Genomic DNA, 22886 nt, shown 5'->3' on the forward strand with positions numbered 1-22886 from the left:
CAGTTGCGTTTTCAATAAAAAAACGCAGCGTTTTGCGCCGCATGCGTTTTTTGTGCAGTGAGTCATTCTTCATCCCACCCACCAAAAAAAGTGTCTACACAATAGATAAGGACCACCAATGGCTAGAAGAGGGTTGGTGTTTATGTAATTGTGTATATATACCATGGCAGACATGAATTCCTCCCATTTTGCTGGTATTCATGATGGAGCGTCCCATGGACAGTATCGTCATGGATATGGAGATGGATTTAGCCTTGGCTCATGCCTATGCTGTTGCCTGTGCTCATCAAAGAGAAAGAGAAAAACGGAGATGGAGTCGTCGCAGATTTTGGATCCACCCTATTTTGGAAGTTCGGGAGAGCCGTGGAGCATACCATAGTTTGTTTGGCGAACTGAATGAGAACCTGGAGAAATACTTAGAGTACACCAGGATGTCTCAGGAGAGCTTCCGGTATCTTCTTCGTCGGGTGGAAGGATCCATTACCAGGCAGGATACTCAGCTTCGGAGAGCTATTTCCGCAGAGGAGCGGCTTCTGGTGACTCTACGGTACGTAGCTGTTCGAATGACTGAGATATGTTCTTCCCTTTGTTTTTTTTTCTAAATTTTTTTTGGGGGTGGTATGGTCAATGTACTTTTATAAATTGCAATGTACTTTAATGTAATTTCTTTATCTTCTTGGCAGTTTCCTGGCTACCGGAGAGACCTTGAGATCCCTTCAATTTCAGTTCCGGATTGGAGTCTCCACTCTCTCCGGGATTATTGCTGAGACCTGCCGCGCTCTGTGGGATAATCTCCGTGCAGAATTTTTACCCGTCCCTACAAGCGATATCTGGTTGGCCAACGCCGAGAAATTTGAGGAAGTGTGTTCGTTTCCAAACTGCATTGGCGCGGTGGACGGAAAGCATATTCGGATTACCAAGCCAGGGAAAAGTGGATCCATGTTCTTCAACTACAAAAAATACTTTTCTACTGTGCTTATGGCAATTGCCGGTGCGGACTGCCGTTTTCTTGCAGTCGACATTGGTGCGTTTGGCCGTTCAAATGACTCGCGCACATTCAAAGACTCGGATATGGGCCAAAAATTATATACTAACAATTTTAATTTCCCCCAGCCACGACCTCTTCCCCACACCGAAGGCCCTGCGATGCCATTTGTTGTGGTTGGGGATGAGGCATTCCAAATGTCTTCCAACCTATTGAAACCCTACTCAAGTCGGGGCCTGGACCATACGAAAAGGGTGTTCAATTACAGACTATCCAGGGCCAGAAGGACTGTGGAGTGCGCCTTTGGCATCCTTGTCTCAAAATGGCGGATATTAGGATCCGCCATTAATCTGAAAACTGAGACAGTGGATGAGGTGGTGAAGGCGTGTGTGGTTCTCCACAATTTTATTCTGGCCAAAGAGAGACTGAACGTTGATCTCGATGAAACCATAGCCAACCCATTGCCCAATTTCCATGATCACCCTCTGAGGACAAGTGTTGAAATTGCTCAGATGAGGGATCGTTTTGCGGCCTATTTTGTGTCAGATGTTGGCCGTCTGTCATGGCAAGATAATATGGTGTAGTAAACTGTTGGACTGTATTCTGGTGTGACTATGCTAAAAATAGTTCACCAATGTAATGTGCCTTATCTAAAAAACTTGGAACCCTTTGTTTTTAAAATGTTGTGTTTTAATAAAAAAATTTTCTTAAGTTTTCTACCCTGCTTCAAAGACAAAATTTCTACCATACCATATAACATATTTATTTGTTTGTCAGATCGCCGTGTATCGTTGTGTTTGACAGCAAAAACAACGATACCAGCGATGTTTTACACTGGTAACCAGGGTAAATATCGGCTTAAGCGCAGGGCGGCGCTTAGTAACCTGATATTTACCCTGGTTACCAGTGTGAAAGTTTACCAAAAAAACAGTACATATACTCATCTTCGCGTCCCCCGGCGTATGCTTCCTGCACTGACTGAGCGCCGGCCGGAAAGTGAATGCACAGCACAGCGGTGATGTGACCGCTCTGCTGTTAGGGCCGTCACTCAGTCAGGGCAGGGAAGCGGACGCCGGGGGACGCAATTCTGAGTGTATGTACTGTTGTTTTATTTACATTTAACACTGGTAACCAGGGTAATCATCGGAAGCGCGGCGGCCTGCGCTTAACAACCTGATGTTTTACCCTGGTTACCCGGGGACCTCGGCATCGTTGGTCGCTGGAGAGCTGTCACACAGACAGCTCTCCAGCGACCAAATAGCGATGCTGCAGTGATCTGCATCATTATATGTTTCGCTGCAGCATTGTTAAGTGTGAAGGTACCTTTACGGTATGTGTCCACGTTCAGGATTGCATGATTATTTTGTCACGATTTTTCTTCAGTATTTGTAATACAAAACCAGGAGTGGAACAATTAGAGGCAAAGTAGAATAGAAACATATGCACCACTGCTGTATTTATCACCCACTCCTGGTTTTGGGTTACAAAACACTGATGAAAAATCGTGACCAAATCCTCATGCAATCCTGAGCGTGGACACATACCCTAGTGATTGAAAACACCTCATACACTTTATTGTTTGTAAACACCTCATACAGCAATGAGAGACACACCAAAAAAGTCACAATAAAAATGGTAAAAATAGTGTCTGACATTGCATCTGAGTTGTTTGAAACACATAATATGTGTAGACGGCGCACGGTGTGACTTGCTGAGAAGTATACATGAAAGTAAGAACAAATATTGTTGTATTTAAACCAAAGTTTTTTATTTGGGGGAAACAGAAAAAAAAAAAGGGGAAATAAACTTAGGGGGTATCAACATGTGCCACAAAGGGGGAATGGTAGGTATCTTTTTCAGAATGGGGACCGGAAAATGAGGATGATGACGACGACGAGGAGGAGGAGGATGTTGACCTATTATAGTCCAGGAGGCTGGATGGCAGGTCTAATGGGGAGCAAACCGCCACCTCTGCAGGGGAGGGAGGAGGCAACACGAGCCTTTGTGAGGTTCTTGTTTGGCTCTGGCTGCTCCTACTGCGGCTAGAGCCCCTATGTCTACTTGTTGTTTGTACTGGAGCAGCCAGAGCCTCAGTGCGTGTCCTCTTGCTTCTTTTTTTTTTTCTTTTCTTTCCCCGATCTCCCCTAGAATGATGGCTGCGGGAGGATGAGGGCCTGGCAGGAGCAGGAGTCGGCGGCACACTGCTATGGTGCCTGTGGTGGCGTCGCTCGGCACTTGGACCAGGGTGGGGTGGCTGGAGTGACTCTGCAGCAGGAGTCGGAGTCATGCTAGCCAGCGACGGCACTACGGGCAGTGTCGCTGACTGCACGACCCGAGCCTGCTGCAGAGCCCTCACGTAAGAATTGTTGCAGTCCTGCATCACCGAAATCTGGAGTTCCGGCGTAAGGTTTTCCACCATGCCTTTTGCCATTGTGCTAAAGAAATGTTTTGCCGGATTTGTGAGCTCGGCTTCCAGGATTTCAAGGCGCCGTCCCATACTGGACATTTCATCTCTCAACGCCTTGAAACCGTTCTGGAACACCGTGCCCAAGTGCAAAAATTCAGGCATGACTGACCTGTCCGAGGCCCGCTGGCGCTGTCGGGAATACCCGAACGAAGGTGCGCCAGAGGCCTCGGGCAGGGGAAAACCTGACGTACCGGCAGCCGGTTCTCCAGATGATGGTGGTGCAGGCCTGCTGTCGCTGTGGGATGGCTGTGACGGCTCAGATGGCGATCCATGAAGTTCCGCTTCACAGGGGGGAGCTCGCTGGAGGGTGCTGCTGTGTGTCCTGTGAAAAGATAATGAAAAAATTATTCTTCAATTAATAACCTATCACATACGCCAACTCCTGTCAAAAAAATTACATGACACATCAAAACATTACAATCCCCTGTCTCTCAGTCTGTGTGGCCTATAATAAATTGCTGATTGTTATCGCCAGCTGACCATTAGGGCTCACGATAAAAATCATGGACATACCGACGGCAGAAAATGACTGTACATTCCCTCTGCCAAAGGCAATGCATACCCCTGTCATATTTTTAAAAAATTATTGTGTGAAAAACTAATTTCAAGATGCTGGCTATGTTGCAAAAATAATATAAAATTTAAGGTCTATAAAAGAATTAAAAAAAAATAAAAACCAGACTTTGCTGATCTGATCGCAGGAATGTCCATGACGTTAGGATCATGTGATCGAGACGTCATCATTATTCCTGCGATCAGAACTACACTGACTCAGAACGGAACCTGTCAGGAACTACAAGGACTCTTGCTTAACCTAAAAAAATTACCGTGGATGGCCAATATGCTACGCTGACTACATTGATGGCCAATACACTATGTGCCTGGGAAATATACTATGTGGATACGTGGCTAGAACGTGTACTATGTGGCTGCGATATAGTGGCCTGTAAATATACTATGTGTGTGGATGCACAATGTACGTGGCTGGCCAATGAACTATGTGGCTGTGCAATATGTTATGTGTCTGGGCAATGTACAATGTGCAATATGGTATGTGGACAAAATACTTACTGTCGGCGGCCAAGGATTGGTCTTAAGAACTGTAGTGCCCTGTTGTACTTGTAGGGCACCGACTTGGCCGCAGCAGCACCACTCCTCGATTGCTCCTCCTCTGCACGGAGCCCCTTATTGAAACGGTCCTTTATGGATCGCCATCTGGTCCGCAACTTTTTCACTGTGAATGCAAACAAAAAAAAAGGTTACATATGTCGCATTTTAAAAGGATAAAACAACCGTGTGTGATGCAAAGTTTAGGCGTTGATAGCATCACACACGGTTGTGTTTATCCTGGCAAGATGGGTCATAGCAGCGTCTCAGCAATACTCACTAAAGGTGCCTTTGTCCTTCGCTGAGGCACTGTCAAAGCCATCCCACAGCGACTTTGCCACCTCTGCCCACAAACGCCTCGACACCACCTGGTCCATGTGCCGGGGGTCACGGCTGTCCCACAACGGGCCACGCTCCTGGATGCTGGAGATCAGGAGCTCCACATCAATACTCTCCCTGTGGTCCCGTTGTGAAACCTAGAAAAAATAGAAAACAAAAAGGTTACAAATAGGCAAATATAAACAACCATCATCAGCACGTGGCATGATTTGTACCTTTGCCCTATCCTTTGCCATTTGATGTATGTATATGTTTTTGTGCAGGGAGTTCAACTGTATGTTACCTTCCCCCAAATACTTGCTGCCCTGAAAAGCTATATGTAATTAAGCTTAGTAAACAGCCCTAGTGAAACCAGGTTGCTCCTAATGTTCCTCCCAGCAGGATGCTACTCCAAAAAAAAAGATAAAAAAACAAAAACAAATACTCACTTGCCGGCCTGACGCCACATCTTGGCACCGATCTCCCTGCTCCCGCTGTGTGCCTTCCCCCTCACTTGAAGAAGCCTGTAAAAAAATGTATACAAAAATTAGTGACAATGCTACAAATGGCAGCGACTAGTAAGCTAATGGACATAATTACTCACCGCACTCCCCCTCGCCGATTGGCTATGCTCTGAGTCACTCGCCATTGGAAGTTTGCTCTGCAATGAAAAAATGAGCAAAAAATCACATCCAAAGCTAACAATGCCACATACAATTAAACATTAAAACAACCACAATTGACTGTTGACTGATAGGACAATGCAAACTCAAAAAGCGACACCACAACGTCATACATTGCAAGAGAAGACAATAGAAGAAACAATACAAGAATAGACCCAAACAAAATTAAGCAAAAATAGACACCTATGTCCAAATTTTAAAATATAAAAAATTAAAAAATAAAGAGAAAAAAAAAAGGCACAATGAAATAGCAAACTGCACGCCATACTTTACAATAGCAACAAGACATGATCCAAAACAACACCATCTGGTGACATCTACCACAGAAATACATTTGAAAAAGGCGATAAATACCATTCTAGATAATAAGCAATAAACATTACGGGACAACCGCTGTTACAATATACAGCAACCAAAAGAAAAACCATAGTCAAATAGAAAATAGAACACAAGAAATTTTGAAAAAAGGGCCCAAACAAAAAAAAAAAAAAATTTAACTACACACTTGGCTATGGAAACATTCAAGACAGGAGATATATATATGGAAGCCATACAGAAAACGACGTAACCATAATACAATTGAACATATAATGGCATATAGCAGCACGGAACAATACAATACAAATGAAACATCATAAATGCAGCCCCCCCACCAGCAAGAAAAGACACTCAAGGAAAGAAAAAAAAAATGCCAACAGCATAACCATGAGCCTAGAAAACGCCATACGGTTACCCCAACTATAGAAGCCAGAAAAAGACATGCACCACAAATTTTACAATAAAAAATCTTACAAAAAAAAGGCATTGAACATCCGCATGACACAAGAACAACCAAAAATAAATCCAAAACCAATCCAAACCCAGCAAGGCCGCACACAAGAAACGCCAGCATATATCAGAAACACATTAAAAAAAAATGTTAGTATTCAATAACAACCTACAGTGCCATAACCGTACAATATCACAGAGCAAACATTGCACAAATTAAATCAAAAACAAGAAATAAAACACAGAAAAAAAATTATGCAAAGAGAAATATATACTTACAGGTTTGGAAAGCAGGTTGCTCCTCTCTTCGGTCTGCTCTGTGTGCTCTGTGAAAGACAATGGCAAACCCCCCCCCCTTTTTTTATACATATAGTGCTTTTTTTAAGTGTCTAGACAAAGTCTAGACAATGTTTTGCATTTTTGAAAGAAAAACGCATGCGTCGTACAACGCATCACGACGCAAGTACTTGCGTCGTCTGCGTTGTCAATGCAAGTCAATGGGAAAAAAGGCGCATCGACGACGCAAACACGACGCAAACACGACGCATGCGTTTTTTAAAAAGTCTGCGCCGCCCAAAAAATGCAACATGTTGCGTTTGCCGCGCCCTGGCAGGTGCGCCCTAACGCCGCATGCGGCGTACGACGCACCAAAACGCATGACAACGCATGTACATGCGGCGCCATGCGTCCCCAATGTTAAAGATAGGGCCGCACGACGCATGCGTTGCGATGCGGCGACGCCGCTGCGGCGCACACCGCAAATGTGAACGTAGCCTTACATCCTGTTTTATACCCCAGAGCTGCACTCACTATTCTGCTGGTGCAGTCACTGTGTACATACATTACATTACTGACCCTGAGTTACATCCTGTATTATACTCCAGAGCTGCACTCACTATTCTGCTGGTGGGTGCAGTCACTGTGTACATACATTACATTACTGATCCTGTACTGATCCTGAGTTACATCCTGTATTATACTCCAGAGCTGCACTCACTATTCTGCTGGTGCAGTCACTGTGTACATACATTACGTTACTGATCCTGAGTTACCTCCTGTATTATACTCCAGAGCTGCACTCACTATTCTGCTGCTGCAGTCACCGTGTACATACATTACATTACTGATCCCGAGTTACATCCCGTATTCTACCCCAGAGCTGCACTCACTATTCTGCTGGTACAGTCACTATGTACATACATTACATTACTGATCCTGAGTTACATCCTGTATTATACCCCAGAGCTGCACTCACTATTCTGCTGGTGCAGTCACTGTGTACATACATTACATTACTGATCCTGAGTTACATCCTGTATTATCCTCCAGAGCTGCACTCACTATTCTGCTGGTGCAGTCACTGTGTACATACATTACATTACTGATCCTGAGTTACCTCCTATATTATCCTCCAGAGCTGCACTCACTATTCTGCTGGTGCAAAATCAGAAGAAACTTTTCACTTTGATGAATTATATTTTATAAAGAAAAAAATTATTTATTGATGTGCATCCATACAGGCAGGTTAAGTTGAACGTTTTCGGTCCACATCTGGACCTTCACCAGAACAAATATACTGGTATAGAGAGAGGCATATATTCTGTCACTATTGATTCCAATAGGTTTACTTGGGTAGCCTTGATGCAGCAGGGGAGTCCCGTCCGTGTCAGTGCATGTGCGGAAGTGTGGACTGTTTGTGGCTGGATACCCTACTTGAGCACCTATTCTACATATTACTACGAGTGCCGTGTTGCTCCACTTCGTATTCTGCTGGTGCAGTCACAGAAATTAGTAACTTGATACACAAGATAGCTGGGTCTTTGGTGATTGTGTTTGGTTTTATATAACACTTATTGCTGAGAAAGATTGCAGACATAAATCCTTTCCCTGATTATTTCCGTAATCTCCTTCTACGTTTTTTTTCAGAGCATTAAGGTTAGCTGGCTGCCGCCCCCATCGGGAACCCAAAATGGATTTATTACTGGGTACAAAATTCGTCATAGAAAGACCACTCGTCGGGGAGAACTGGAGACCATCGAGCCCAATAATCTCTGGTACTTGTTCACAGGTGAGTGATTTGCAGATTTTAATCCTGATTGATTGGGATTGTCTGATCTCACAGGACTGGAAACCATCCCATTGAATTCACAATATGGTTGTGATGCATGCTATTAATATATATATATATATATATTTAGATTTATACAGTATACAGTGGGGCAAAAAAGTATTTAGTCAGTCAGCAATAGTGCAAGTTCCACCACTTAAAAAGATGAGAGGCGTCTGTCATTTACATCATAGGTAGACCTCAACTATGGGAGACAAACTGAGAAAAAAAATCCAGAAAATCACATTGTCTGTTTTTTTATCATTTTATTTGCATTTTATGGTGGAAAATAAGTATTTGGTCAGAAACAAACAATCAAGATTTCTGGCTCTCACAGACCTGTAACTTCTTCTTTAAGAGTCTCCTCTTTCCTCCACTCATTACCTGTAGTAATGGCACCTGTTTAAACTTGTTATCAGTATAAAAAGACACCTGTGCACACCCTCAAACAGTCTGACTCCAAACTCCACTATGGTGAAGACCAAAGAGCTGTCAAAGGACACCAGAAACAAAATTGTAGCCCTGCACCAGGCTGGGAAGACTGAATCTGCAATAGCCAACCAGCTTGGAGTGAAGAAATCAACAGTGGGAGCAATAATTAGAAAATGGAAGACATACAAGACCACTGATAATCTCCCTCGATCTGGGGCTCCACGCAAAATCCCACCCCGTGGGGTCAGAATGATCACAAGAACGGTAAGCAAAAATCCCAGAACCACGCGGGGGAACCTAGTGAATGAACTGCAGAGAGCTGGGACCAATGTAACAAGGCCTACCATAAGTAACACACTACGCCACCATGGACTCAGATCCTGCAGTGCCAGACGTGTCCCACTGCTTAAGCCAGTACATGTCCGGGCCCGTCTGAAGTTTGCTAGAGAGCATTTGGATGATCCAGAGGAGTTTTGGGAGAATGTCCTATGGTCTGATGAAACCAAACTGGAACTGTTTGGTAGAAACACAACTTGTCGTGTTTGGAGGAAAAATAATACTGAGTTGCATCCATCAAACACCATGCCTACTGTAAAGCATGGTGGTGGAAACATCATGCTTTGGGGCTGTTTCTCTGCAAAGGGGCCAGGACGACTGATCTGGGTACATGAAAGAATGAATGGGGCCATGTATCGTGAGATTTTGAGTGCAAACCTCCTTCCATCAGCAAGGACATTGAAGATGAAACGTGGCTGGGTCTTTCAATATGACAATGATCCAAAGCACACCGCCAGGGCAACGAAGGAGTGGCTTCGTAAGAAGCATTTCAAGGTCCTGGAGTGGCCTAGTCAGTCTCCAGATCTCAACCCTATAGAAAACCTTTGGAGGGAGTTGAAAGTCCGTGTTGCCAAGCGAAAAGCCAAAAACATCACTGCTCTAGAGGAGATCTGCATGGAGGAATGGGCCAACATACCAACAACAGTGTGTGGCAACCTTGTGAAGACTTACAGAAAACGTTTGACCTCTGTCATTGCCAACAAAGGATATATTACAAAGTATTGAGATGAAATTTTGTTTCTGACCAAATACTTATTTTCCACCATAAAATGCAAAAAAAATGATAAAAAAACAGACAATGTGATTTTCTGGATTTTTTTTGCTCAGATTGTCTCCCATAGTTGAGGTCTACCTATGATGTAAATTACAGACGCCTCTCATCTTTTTAAGTGGTGGAACTTGCACTATTGCTGACTGACTAAATACTTTTTTGCCCCACTGTATATATGTATCTTTAGCCTTTTATTGGAATTGCTGGATTTTAGAAGCCGTTATTGGATGTAACCAGTATTATAGAGACTAGGGAGGTTCTATTCTGATTTACCTTTTATTTTAGCCCCACTTGTGAATTCAATTTCTATGAACCTGATCACTGTTAGAATAAACTTTAAAGCTTCTTTATTGGAGTGTTGTACATCGATCAGTATAATACGCGACAATGCAGTGGCTCAGTTGGAGGATGATGGGCTGCCAGAGGTGACTCCATCCAAATGACTAACCGCTTAGATGCTTCGATCACTACTGACCGCTGCTTCTTAGGGGTTACTTTATTAACTAAACAGTTGTATTTGGAGAGGTAATTGTTTGGCCACTGTTTGATTATATAATTGGATCAATATATACCACAGAACACCGTAGATAAGAGGAGACATTAAAAAATGTTCTACAGGGCAGTACCCAAACTACCATAAAATCCAATCTCAAGAGGGCTGTGCCACTGATTGTTTTAATTAACACTGCGTTATTTTACAATATTCAGCCACCAGATTAGCAACCTTCCGCTGTCAGCATTCCCCTACTGGGCCCATGCCTTCCTTTTCTGGTTGAGAGGTAGAGAGCATCACGTGCCAATCATCAGCTGCAGTGTTTCTTCTGGCTCAGACAGAAGGTCAAAACTGCAGCTGATCAAAGACTGTCGGTCAACTGCTGCCGCGACGTGATCCACTTCTCATTTGTAAGAGGAGTCCAGGCTTCTATCAGAGGTGCCGGCAGAAGAATGGAAAAGTGACTCCAGTCCAATAGATGAGTATTCTTTATTTATTTATTTTGAAAAAACTCTGGGTCCATTAAAAATAGGTCTACAAGTAAAGATGAGCGAATCTTTGAAAGCTAAAATTTGTCAAAATTTTGCCCCCAAAAATTGATTTTCAGCGACTTGATTAACCATAAATCCAAGTATGGCAAAGCCTCGGATTGCTCTGAAAACATGTGCGTAGTACTCTGAGGACTCCTAGGACTGTATTCAACACTTCTCAAGCTCATTAATGAAAATAAAGCCTCTACATTGCTGACTATGTGCAAATGGATGATCGCAGTTCCTCACTGTTGTCCTGTTACACACTCTCTGAAATGTTTATTCAGTGTTTTATGGCTTTCTTTCCCTATCTCTATTACTAAGCCGTGACGTCCTCTCACTACCCAGATGCACTACTAAAAGGCTGCTGCATTCCCTGCCTCTGCTTTTCTACAAGCTATGATATTCCCTCTTAATTGGCTGTGATCTGATAGCTTCAAGGCATTATGGGGAAGCTCATGTGGTCATGGCTGAGGTCATGCGAGCCTTCTCTGTCGTCTTATGTTTTGTGAACATTTGTAGTGGGCTATTAGCGTGAATCACATGACAATTTGTTAAAATTCACTGGGTTGAGTGAGTTTCCTAAATTCAACACAAATTCAATTCACATGGAATCTATTTGCTCTTTTCTATTTACAAGTAGTGGATAATCCTTTTAATACAATGGACATCAATGTTTTCCTCCGGGAAGCAGATACCGTCCATCCTTTTATTTTTCCGCCATTTCTCTTTGACGAGCTTCTTTTGTATTCATTAATTGTGATGAAATTAGCTGAGTGAAATGAACGATCTTCCCCATGTGCAGGCCCCCCTCAGCTTCATGCCAGATATTTATCAAAATTGATCTACATATTAAGCCTCTATTATTGGAATTCAATGCTGAAACCGATCTGTCTGTCTGAAAGAGCTGTATCACTGAGGTTTATAAATGTAAGGGAAGAGCGAGGTAATTAAAGTGTGAAATACATTGGTAGAACCAGGGCTCTTGGCTCTAATCCTAGCGGCTGACCACTCATAATTCAAGTGGGAGAAACATAGCGTCCAATCCCTTAATCGTATATCCAGCATTAAAATAAATAAATAACGAAATAATTAGGAGACAAATGGGGATATTGGAAACCATCTATAACACTCAAGCCAGTTCAATCATTAGCAAGTATGTGTTCTTCTCTCGTGAACAGGTCACTAATTAGGCAATATACTATAGATCTCTGGAAATAAGATATGCTAGCAAAGTCTTCAACAGGCTACAACGCACATCACTACCACTGGGTGGCTACATACAAACACAAATAGTATACACGTCTCCCAGCAGATTATCAATTTTTTTTATTTTTCAAGCAGAAAATCTTGTTCCATTCATCTCAGGATATGTCGAGCAACGAGGAAAGGTCAGAAAGAGCATAACTGTAGGAGATAATTGAGGATAAGCAGACCCGTGGATGTTAGGGTTCATCAGGTTGGACTGAACATTAGTCCAAAGTTTGAGTTGGGTACCAGAACTGTACCAGAACTGTACCAGAACTTGAACCTGTACCCAAAGCCCTTAGAAATCAATAGTTACCCGAACTTTGGTGCTGTAAAATCTACCTTGCTCTCTCCTCCACAAACTCCCGAACTGTAAAACAGACTTACAGGTCTATGTTCGGAGTTCAGCACTGTGCCCTGTACGAATTCCCAGACTTTACAGTTTGTGTTCGCACATCTCTAGAGATAATCAATGTAGCATCCTAAAAATAGGAAATAATCTGAATATTATATGGTATCATTGATATACTGTGACGAGCAAAAGGGTAGCAATGTTTTGAGCTTTTAACCTTCAGTCTCCATATCTCATCATCCACTACTGCTTCGAACGTGAGACTACCATCATTATATAGACAATCATCTTGGCTAGCTCATACATAGATTTGACTTGCACGTATTTTGCATATGATTAGTTATGCAGATTCATTCAGATTTATTCACAAGTGAAAGGTCACTGGTTCGAATCGAGGAGCAGCTATGAAGAAGATTTCTGAATAAAAAAGCTCATCGATAGCTGTCTCTCATCAAAAAAAATTGCCAAACTGCATCATGTGAGTGCCATGACAATTGGGAGAATAGGAAATGAAGATCATCTATCCATTCAAAAGATATAGAGGTGGCTGTCCAGGTAAAATACCGGAGTCAACACGTCAGCTCATCACAAGGTCTATCAGTTCTGACGCGGCAAATACGACCATGGAGGTGGCTCGTATGTTTCACAATAGTGGAATCACAAACGTCCATGCAAGCACATGCAACCAACATTACATAAGTCTGGAATGGTGGCTTGAAAAAAGATGATTAAGTTTCGACTTTAATATCATCATAAGAAGAGTCAGCTCAAGATTGCAAAAAGTACGCAAAGTGGAAAAATCATGTTGCAGGTCAAATTTATGTATGAGATGGCCATGATGTTTGTCTATAGTTATGGTGTTCTTATGTTCGAAGCAATGGTGGATGGTGAGATATGGAGCCAGAAAGTCAAAAGTTCAAAACATTGTTAACTTTTTGCTCATCACTGTATGTAAATATATTAATTCTATATATGTTGCCTGCATCATCCTAAATTGTGACATGAAAGTGCCTTAAATTAAAGGGCTTGTATGGTTTAAAAAAAAAAAACATGGCCACTTTCTTCGATAATCATCTCCACACTTGTCCATGGGCTTTAACTGCTTATACGGCTCAAAATTATACAACTGTAAGGAGCAGATATGCAATACCAAAGAGCGTATGGAAAAGAAGGTAGATCGCATAGGAGATAGGGGTCTTTTTAGATAGGGGTCCTCATCCAGTCCAGTACTGATGTTCATTACACCCCTTGATGCTCCATGGAAGACTCTCTTCGGTGTTGACTTCACATAGTATATGAGAGAGTCCATTTACTATGAAAAGCATCTCCTCTGATAAACAGACAACCCTGCTATGAATAGAAAGTGTTATACATAATACGTCCTGTAGAGGCGCTGCAGGGAAACACTTTTACTACTAGGTTTCCCGTCACATCCATAGGGAGGCATTTTGTGATCAGCATATTGTATCTTGGCTTTCTTTCCCTTGATTTGGCGTACTACATCACCCTATATCTAAATACTCAGGAAAATTAAAATGGCTTGTTGGTGCCTCACCCTCATTTCTAAAACCCAGGGCTAGACCAAGGCTACATCCCTGGTCAAAAGAATTGTTTTCAAATGTATGAATTTCAACAAGTTTTGAGTGGAGATATCCTCTATATTCTGGACTTTAAGTCACTTTGACTGTCCTTGTTTGATCCTTCAAATATAAAAAAAAAAATTATAAAATAAAAATGTTAACGGTTGTTGTAATTTATAATATCAACGAGTTTCAGATCCTTCCATTATTTTACTTAATTTTATGCAAGTGAAAAAGAAATGGATGCTGTTTTACAAAGGTAGAACACGACTGAACATTATAATTCTGAAACGTTGTAAAATATGAGATTTTGTAGCTCGTATTAAAAAGTGACATGACTTGATTGTTTAAGTGTCTCAGTTAAGCGTTCTGCTTTTCTACAGGAATATTTCTTGTCTGAGTAAGTATATATTTTTGCAGAATAATGAGACATCTGCCATAACAGGGTAATTTAAGTTGCACTTTCAGATTTAAATACCCTGCATTTTTATAGTAAAGCGTCTTACAACTATACTTTAAAACGTTCGCTCCCATGGGAATATTTTCTATTTGAAATTTTAGGCAAAAAAATAAAAAATACTAAAGCAACTCAAACATTGTATAACAAGAGTGACTCCTATACGTAAAATATTATAGGCAAGGCACTCAAAATACATATTCAACCTAGAAAAGAAAAGTGTAACAGATCTTATAATGAATCCCTTTGCACACCCTGTGTGTCAGTGTCAATGTGCACAGAAATTGAATTGGCTCATGTTGGCCCTTCTATGAACCACAGCCTGTAATTGTAAGGCGTCTAAAAAATAAGATAAAATAAATGTCTTAAAAAAATATTAAAAAGTTAAAAAAAACCATTTTAAAACACTACCTTTTCCCCCCGTTTATAAATAAGAAAAAAATACATGAAACATATCAGTATATTTGATGTTCTTAAATATCTGATCTATCAAAATGTAAAATTATTTAAACCGTACGATAATCACCAAAAAGAAGAAAAACTCAAAATGCCAGTGGGTTTTTCAGTCTCAAAATACAATAAAAAGCTAATAAAAAGTCGTACATATACCAAAATGGTAAAAATAAAAATGTCAATTTGGTGACCAAAAAATAAGCCGTCATACAAATCCATGAATGAAAAATAAAAACCGTTATTGGTCTCAGAAAATGGTGACACAATATATTTTTTAGAATTTTTTAACCGCGAAAATATAGACAAAATCGAGATAAATTTGGTATTGTTGTAACCATATTGATGAAATGAGTAATTATGGTTTCAGGTACTTTTTAGCACACAATGAATGATGTAAAAACAAGGCCCAAAAAACTATGTTGGAATTGCTGTTTTTATCACACTTTCATCTCACTTAGATTTTTTTTCCCCTTTTTGAAGCACAATACATGGGAAAATGAATGGTGTCATTAAAAGCTACCACTCGTCCTGCAAAAAAACAAACCCTCTATTCACAGAAAAATAAAAATAAAAGGTTTTTAGGGGGATGAAAAATAAAAAATGCAAAAATGAAAAAGTACATGGTCACGAAGAAGTTAAGTCTGTAAGCCTGTATTTTTGCTAATTTCCAAAAAACTTTGAGCACTCCAGGCCCTTAGGCACCACCATTATTTGGAACAGAACTTGACTTCCATGCTTTCAGCAGAGCCTCATCCCATCCTTCTTGGAATTGGCAGTCGTCTGGGCTCATCAACATCATTCATGATATTTTATCTAATATATAATTGCCTAGAATACTACTTCCTGCAATTTGTGCCAACTTCCGTGGCTTTGTCCGGAGCTAATGTCCGGAGATAATGTCCGGAGCTAATGTCCGGAGCTAATGTCCGGACCTAATGTCCGGACCTAATGTCCGGACATAAGTGACGTCACCAGTGTCCTACACCCAGGCAGAGCACAGGGGCCCCAGGCAGCCGAGGGGCCCCGCCAACCAAATCGGAGGCCGAGGGTCCCCGCCCACCAAATCGGAGGCCGAGGGGCCCCGCCTACCAAATCGGAGGCCGAGGGTCCCCGCCCACCAAATCGGAGGCCGAGGGCCCCCGCCCACCAAATCGGAGGCCGAGGGGCCCCGCCCACCAAATCGGAGGCCGGGGGTCCCCGCCCTCCAAATCGGAGGCCGAGGGGCCCCGCCCACCACATCGGAGGCCGAGGGGCCCCACCCACCAAATCGGAGGCCGAGGGGCCCCGCCCACCAAATCGGAGGCCGACGGGCCCCACCCACCAAAGCGGAGGCCGAGGGTCCCCGCCCACCAAATCGGAGGCCGAGGGTCCCCGCCCACTAAATCGGAGGCCGAGGGTCCCCGCCCACCAAATCGGAGGCCGAGGGGCCCCACCAACCAAATCGGAGGCCGAGGAGCCCTGCCCACCAAATTGAAGGTCGAGGGGCCCCGCCAACGAAAGCGGAGGCCGAGGGTCCCCGCACACCAAATCGGAGGCAGAGGGACCCCGCCCACCAAATCGGAGGCCGAGGGGCCCCGCCAACCAAATCGGAGGCCGAGGGGCTTCGCCAACCAAATCGGAGGCCGAGGAGCCCCGCCCACCAAATCGAAGCCGAGCGGCCCCGCCCACCAAAGCGGAGGCCGAGGGGCCTGGCCCCGCCCACCAAAGCGGAGGCCGAGGGGCCCCGCCCACCAAATCGGAGGCCGAGGGTCCCCGCCCACCAAAGCGGAGGCCGAGGGTCCCCGCCCACCAAATCGGAGGCCGAGGGTCCCTGCCCACCAAATCGGAGGCCGAGGGGCCCCGCCAACCAAATCGGAGGCCGAGGGGCCCCGCCCACCAAATCAGAGGCCGAGGGGCCCCGCCCACCAAATCGGAGGATAAGGGGCCCCGCCCACCAAATCGGAGGCCGAGGGGCCCCGCCCACCAAATCGGAGGCCGAGGGTCCCCGCCCACCAAATCGGAGGCCGAGGGTCCCCGCCCACCAAATTGGAGGCCGAGGGGCCCCACCAACCAAATCGGAGGCCGAGGAGCCCCGCCCACCAAATCGAAGGTCGAGGGGCCCCGCCCATGAAAGCGGAGGCCGAGGGTCCCCGCACACCAAATCGGAGGCAGAGGGACCCCGCCCACCAAATCGGAGGCCGAGGGGCCCCGCCCACCAAAGCGGAGGCCGAGGGTCCCCGACCACCAAATCGGAGGCCGAGGGTCCCTGCCCACCAAATCGGAGGCCGAGGGTCCCCGCCCACCAAATCGGAGGCCGAGGGTCCCCGCCCACCAAATCGGAGGCCGAGAGTCCCCGCCCACCAAATCGGAGGCCGAGGGGCCCCGCCAACCAAATCGGAGGCCGAGGGGCTTCGCCAACCAAATCGGAGGCCGAGGAGCCCCGCCCACCAAATCGAAGGCCGAGCGGCCCCGCCCACCAAAGCGGAGGCCGAGGGGCCTGGCCCCGCCCACCAAAGCGGAGGCCGAGGGGCCCCGCCAACCAAATCGGAGGCCGAGGGGCTTCGCCAACCAAATCGGAGGCCGAGGAGCCCCGCCCACCAAATCGAACCCGAGCGGCCCCGCCCACCAAAGCTGAGGCCGAGGGGCCTGGCCCCGCCCACCAAAGCGGAGGCCGAGGGGCCCCGCCCACCAAATCGGAGGCCGAGGGTCCCCGCCCACCAAAGCGGAGGCCGAGGGTCCCCGCCCACCAAATCGGAGACCGAGGGTCCCCGCCCACCAAATCGGAGGCCGAGGGGCCCCGCCAACCAAATCGGAGGCCGAGGGGCCCCGCCCACCAAATCGGAGGCCGAGGGGCCCCGCCCACCAAATCGGAGGCCGAGGGTCCCCGCCCACCAAATCGGAGGATAAGGGTCCCCGCCCACCAAATCGGAGGCCGAGGGGCCCCGCCCACCAAATCGGAGGCCGAGGGTCCCCGCCCACCAAATCGGAGGCCGAGGGTCCCCGCCCACCAAATCGGAGGCCGAGGGGCCCCACCAACCAAATCGGAGGCCGAGGAGCCCCGCCCACCAAATCGAAGGTCGAGGGGCCCCGCCCATGAAAGCGGAGGCCGAGGGTCCCCGCACACCAAATCGGAGGCAGAGGGACCCCGCCCACCAAATCGGAGGCCGAGGGGCCCCGCCCACCAAATCGGAGGCCGAGGGTCCCCGCCCACCAAAGCAGAGGCCGAGGGTCCCCGCCCACCAAATCGGAGGCCGAGGGTCCCCGCCCACCAAATCGGAGGCCGAGGGGCCCCGCCAACCAAATCGGAGGCCGAGGGGCCCCGCCCACCAAATCGGAGGCCGAGGGGCCCCGCCCACCAAATCGGAGGCCGAGGGTCCCCGCCCACCAAATCGGAGGATAAGGGTCCCCGCCCACCAAATCGGAGGCCGAGGGGCCCCGCCCACCAAATCGGAGGCCGAGGGTCCCCGCCCACCAAATTGGAGGCCGAGGGGCCCCACCAACCAAATCGGAGGCCGAGGAGCCCCGCCCACCAAATCGAAGGTCGAGGGGCCCCGCCCATGAAAGCGGAGGCCGAGGGTCCCCGCACACCAAATCGGAGGCAGAGGGACCCCGCCCACCAAATCGGAGGCCGAGGGTCCCCGCCCACCAAAGCGGAGGCCGAGGGGCCCCGCCCACCACATCGGAGGCCGAGGGTCCCTGCCCACCAAATCGGAGGCCGAGGGTCCCCGCCCACCAAATCGGAGGCCGAGAGTCCCCGCCCACCAAATCGGAGGCCGAGGGGCCCCGCCAACCAAATCGGAGGCCGAGGGGCCCCGCCAACCAAATCGGAGGCCGAGGAGCCCCGCCCACCAAATCGAAGGCCGAGCGGCCCCGCCCACCAAATCGGAGGCCGAGGGGCCCCACCCACCACATCGGAGGCCGAGGGGCCCCGCCCACCAAATCGGAGGCCGAGGGTCCCCACCCACCAAATCGGAGGCCGAGGGTCCCCGCCCACCAAATCGGAGGCCGAGGGTCCCCGCCCACCAAATCGGAGGATAAGGGACCCCGCCCACCAAATCGGAGGCCGAGGGGCCCCACCAACCAAATCGGAGGCCGAGGAGCCCCGCCCACCAAATCGAAATCCGAGCGGCCCCGCCCACCAAAGCGGAGGCAGAGGGACCCCACCCACCAAATCGGAGGCCGTGGGGCCCCGCCAACCAAAGCGGAGGCCGAGGGTCCCCGCCCACCAAATCGGAGGCAGAGGGACCCCGCCCACCAAATCGGAGGCCGAGGGGCCCCGCCCACCAAAGCGGAGGCCGAGGGTCCCCGCCCACCAAATAGGAGGTCGAGGGTCCCCGCCCACCAAATCGGAGGCCGAGGGTCCCCGCCCACCAAATCGGAGGCCGGTCCCCGCCCACCAAATCGGAGGCCGAGGGTCCCCACCCACCAAATCGGAGGACGAGGGGCCCCACCAACCAAATCGGAGGCCGAGGAGCCCCGCCCACCAAAAGTAAGTGCGGCCCCAAAAGTAAGTGCGCCCCCGGGTGCAAAAGTAAGTGCGCCCCCGGGTGCAAAAGTAAGTGCGCCCCCGGGTGCAAAAGTAAGTGCGCCCCCGGGTGCAAAAGTAAGTGCGCCCCCGGGTGCAAAAGTAAGTGTGCCCCCGGGTGCAAAAGTAAGTGCGCCTCCGGGTGCAAAAGTAAGTGCGCCCCCGGGTGCAAAAGTAAGCGCGCCCCCGGCCCCGGGTGCAAAAGTAAGCGCGCCCCCCAGTCCCGTGTGTGAAAAGTGCTGCTGTAAAGCTGGTAGCGCTGTTCAAGCACCATGTATTTCCTTCAGGAAATGCCCATCTAATATATAATTGCCTAGAATACTACTTCCTGCAATTTGTGCCAAGAAAGAACATACCAATATACATAGTTATTGATACATATTATTTATTATTTACATTATTGTTCTTAAGCAAAGAACCGTTGTTGTGGCATTTGCCACAACACGCAAAGTTGTTGTCTGATGTCTTTCATCACTCCCCTCATAAGCATGTTCATGGATCCTGTGTAACTGTACCTTAAATAACAAGAATTGTCAAGAGCTGGTGAGTGCAGCCATTTTTTGTTCTTTCTTACTATTATTTATTAATTGTATTATTCTTACATTTGAATAAATAAAGTATATATGGATTCTAGACTCCCGATTCTTTAGAATCGGGCTGCCATCTAGTCATACATAAAGATGTGTCCATCTTTACAATTTCAAACATTTTATTAAAAGGCTTTTCCAAGATCTGAAGTCATCTTCTTAAAAAAGAGTAAATGGCATAAAATAACGTACTTACCTAATAAATCCACTCTGACTCCATCACCGATACTATATCACTCTCTGATGCTCTTTGATTACCTTGATACAATGATGACTTCTCCATCTACTCACATGACCTCTGCAGCCAATCACTTACCCCAGGGGTCTTGTGCTCTACACTGTTGAAGCTACTGATTGGTTGGTGTTGTCACACGGATAGAAGGGGGCATCATCACTGCAAGAAGGCTAAAAGACTGGTGGGCAGCATTGGAAATTGGGTAAAAAAACAAAGTTGTCCCTAATACATATTTATATCCGAACATATCATACATGGGATAATGTATACTACACCTTGCTTTGCTGATTGTTAAAGGGATGAAACACATGGCCTACTGTAGTCAATGGACAATCAGTGAACCATGTAGGAAACAGCCAATAAGAGTCAACCGGTAGTATGTTCCCAGTAGGAGGCTTATGACGAGAGGGACATAGGTTATGGTTTAAATCAATATGACTTCTAAGCCTATCCTGGAACTACCCTTTTGGCATATTCTCTTGATCTAACCACATATAAGAATGACTATCTTCATAGTCTGTTTGCAGCTCTTCCTCTATGATATGTTCCATGTAAAATTTGCCATGATAACTCATATATGTATTTTTGTTTTGTAGGACTTGAGAAGGGAAGCCAGTACAGTTTTCAAGTCTCTGCAATGACAGTGAATGGAACTGGACCCTCATCGGATTGGTATACAACAGAAACGCCAGAGAACGACCTTGATGGTACATGATATGTGGTCACTTTTCTTTAAAATATTGTGATAGTATAGGGTTTTACAGGTTTCCCTCAAACGATTCCATTTTGTTTTAGATAGAAGATTAGCATAGCTCCTTTGCATAATAGAGTGGGAAAACAAATGTTTGGTCAATGGGAACAGGAAGGCTAGGAAGTGCGGAAGAGCTGTTAGTAGCATAGTTGTTGGGGGCACTTTTATTAGGTCAGTGATATATTCTTCGCTCATAAAACTCTATGCTATGACAATTAAGGACTCAATTCTACATATTTAATCCATTTGTCTTGTTCTTCTATGGCATAGTAAAAAAGAAAATCACAAAAAACAATGACAAAACTGATTCCATCTTCTTCAATTGGGTCACTGTTTTGTAAACCAGCACCATACATGATATTAGATGTCTTACATTTTAGCAAACACTAAATGTCACATGTAAACTCATCCTTAAAGTGACCAAAGATGGCCAAACCCACCCATTTTGGTGGGACTGGCTGACAATCTAATAGATTACGGAACACTCTTCGTATGGGACCTTTACACAAAGTTTCCAAGGTACCGTAGATCTGAAAATGTTTGGATTTCTTGTTTGCTGCAATTTAATAAGAAGTTGATATTATAAAGCAATATTTATGTTGTGATTGGGAACAAGCTTGAACATGAAAGTAAAAAATAAACTCAGCTCCTTGCATTGACCCCCTTCGGTCTATAATTTTATGGCAGGCTTCAATACTTTTACATGGGACTTTCAATTTTGCTGATGCTTTGATAAAACTGGAGGGAGTCAAACACCTATTAGATGCTGAGAGTCTTCAGTGTGCCAGTCTCATATAGACGAGGCCTCCGACAGATTGTTAACTGCATCTACTTTACAGCATGGAGGATTCATGTTGCTCACCTCACTGTATTCCTGTTTCAAATGATCATCAGTGAGACAGACAGTATGCTGGAGAACTGCCGCTGTTCCCGGTGGATATTCCTCTTAATTAGTGCATTTTCTTAAAGTGATTGGGAAGCTACTAAAGAGTCAAGGTTCCCCGCAATGCTCCCTTGTGGTTGCTGGCATCTGGGAGGTTTTCAAATATTTATTTTTAGACTTTATACTCCTGTAAGAACCCCTGAGACAATTGCCTTTCCAATGTTTCATTCAATTTGCCTAAGTGAAGATGTTCCGAAAGTCTGAGCATATTGACAGATGCAAACAGACGAATTGCACAGAGTATATTATGCCAAAAGAGGCCGTGTGACAGCCTCTTACTCGCAACACAGGTTCCCAAAAGGATGAGATTCGAGAAGCCACTGGGAGTCTGACTGGTCTCCAGTGCGGCTCAACTTCCGTAAACTTTGAAAGTATGTTTATATCCATAACGCTGAAGCATTTTAGAGTTAAACATACTTGCCTGATACATGCTGCCCGTTGGTCAGGTAGCATGCATTAGCTATTAGGTTTCCTTTAATATTAAAGTCAAAACTTCACAATCTTGTAAGGTGGCCTCTTTCCACCAGAAGAGGTCTTGAGCTTTCCACTCAATGGCTATTTTCTTAACTCAACAGATCAAAGAGGGGTCAAGTACTGTAAGTCCTCCTCAACAGCCCTAAATCTATTGGAGTAATATTTAGGTAGTCAGGGCTGATGATATGGATCTACAAACTTCTAACCATCTGAAGAGTTGAAATTTCAACTCTCTTGATTATCTTTAATTTTACATCTTACACTCAACTTTCGATGATTTAAATTGAAGTTACCATCTCCTTGG

The 22886-nt window shown here is 45.9% G+C and overlaps 1 protein-coding gene and 1 long non-coding RNA gene across 3 annotated transcripts in view; one reads left to right on the forward strand and one right to left on the reverse strand.

The window, feature by feature from the left end:
* DCC (DCC netrin 1 receptor) overlaps positions 1–22886 on the forward strand; it is a 1118040-nt gene that overhangs the window by 912977 nt on the left and 182177 nt on the right. For both annotated transcript variants that reach the window (XM_077282231.1, XM_077282240.1), the window contains exons 13-14: positions 8255–8396; positions 21011–21121. In XM_077282231.1, the coding sequence (XP_077138346.1) occupies positions 8255–8396; positions 21011–21121 (253 nt within the window). The remainder of the gene's footprint in view (positions 1–8254; positions 8397–21010; positions 21122–22886) is intronic.
* LOC143804280 (uncharacterized) lies at positions 2855–5806 on the reverse strand. The gene is made up of 3 exons (XR_013221006.1): positions 5327–5806; positions 4524–5035; positions 2855–3774 (listed from the first exon to the last, which is right to left on the reverse strand). It is a non-coding gene; the product is annotated as an uncharacterized LOC143804280 (long non-coding RNA).

The sequence above is a fragment of the Ranitomeya variabilis genome, chromosome 1 (genome assembly GCF_051348905.1).
Source record: "Ranitomeya variabilis isolate aRanVar5 chromosome 1, aRanVar5.hap1, whole genome shotgun sequence".
In the NCBI taxonomy this organism is placed as follows: Eukaryota; Metazoa; Chordata; class Amphibia; order Anura; family Dendrobatidae; genus Ranitomeya; species Ranitomeya variabilis.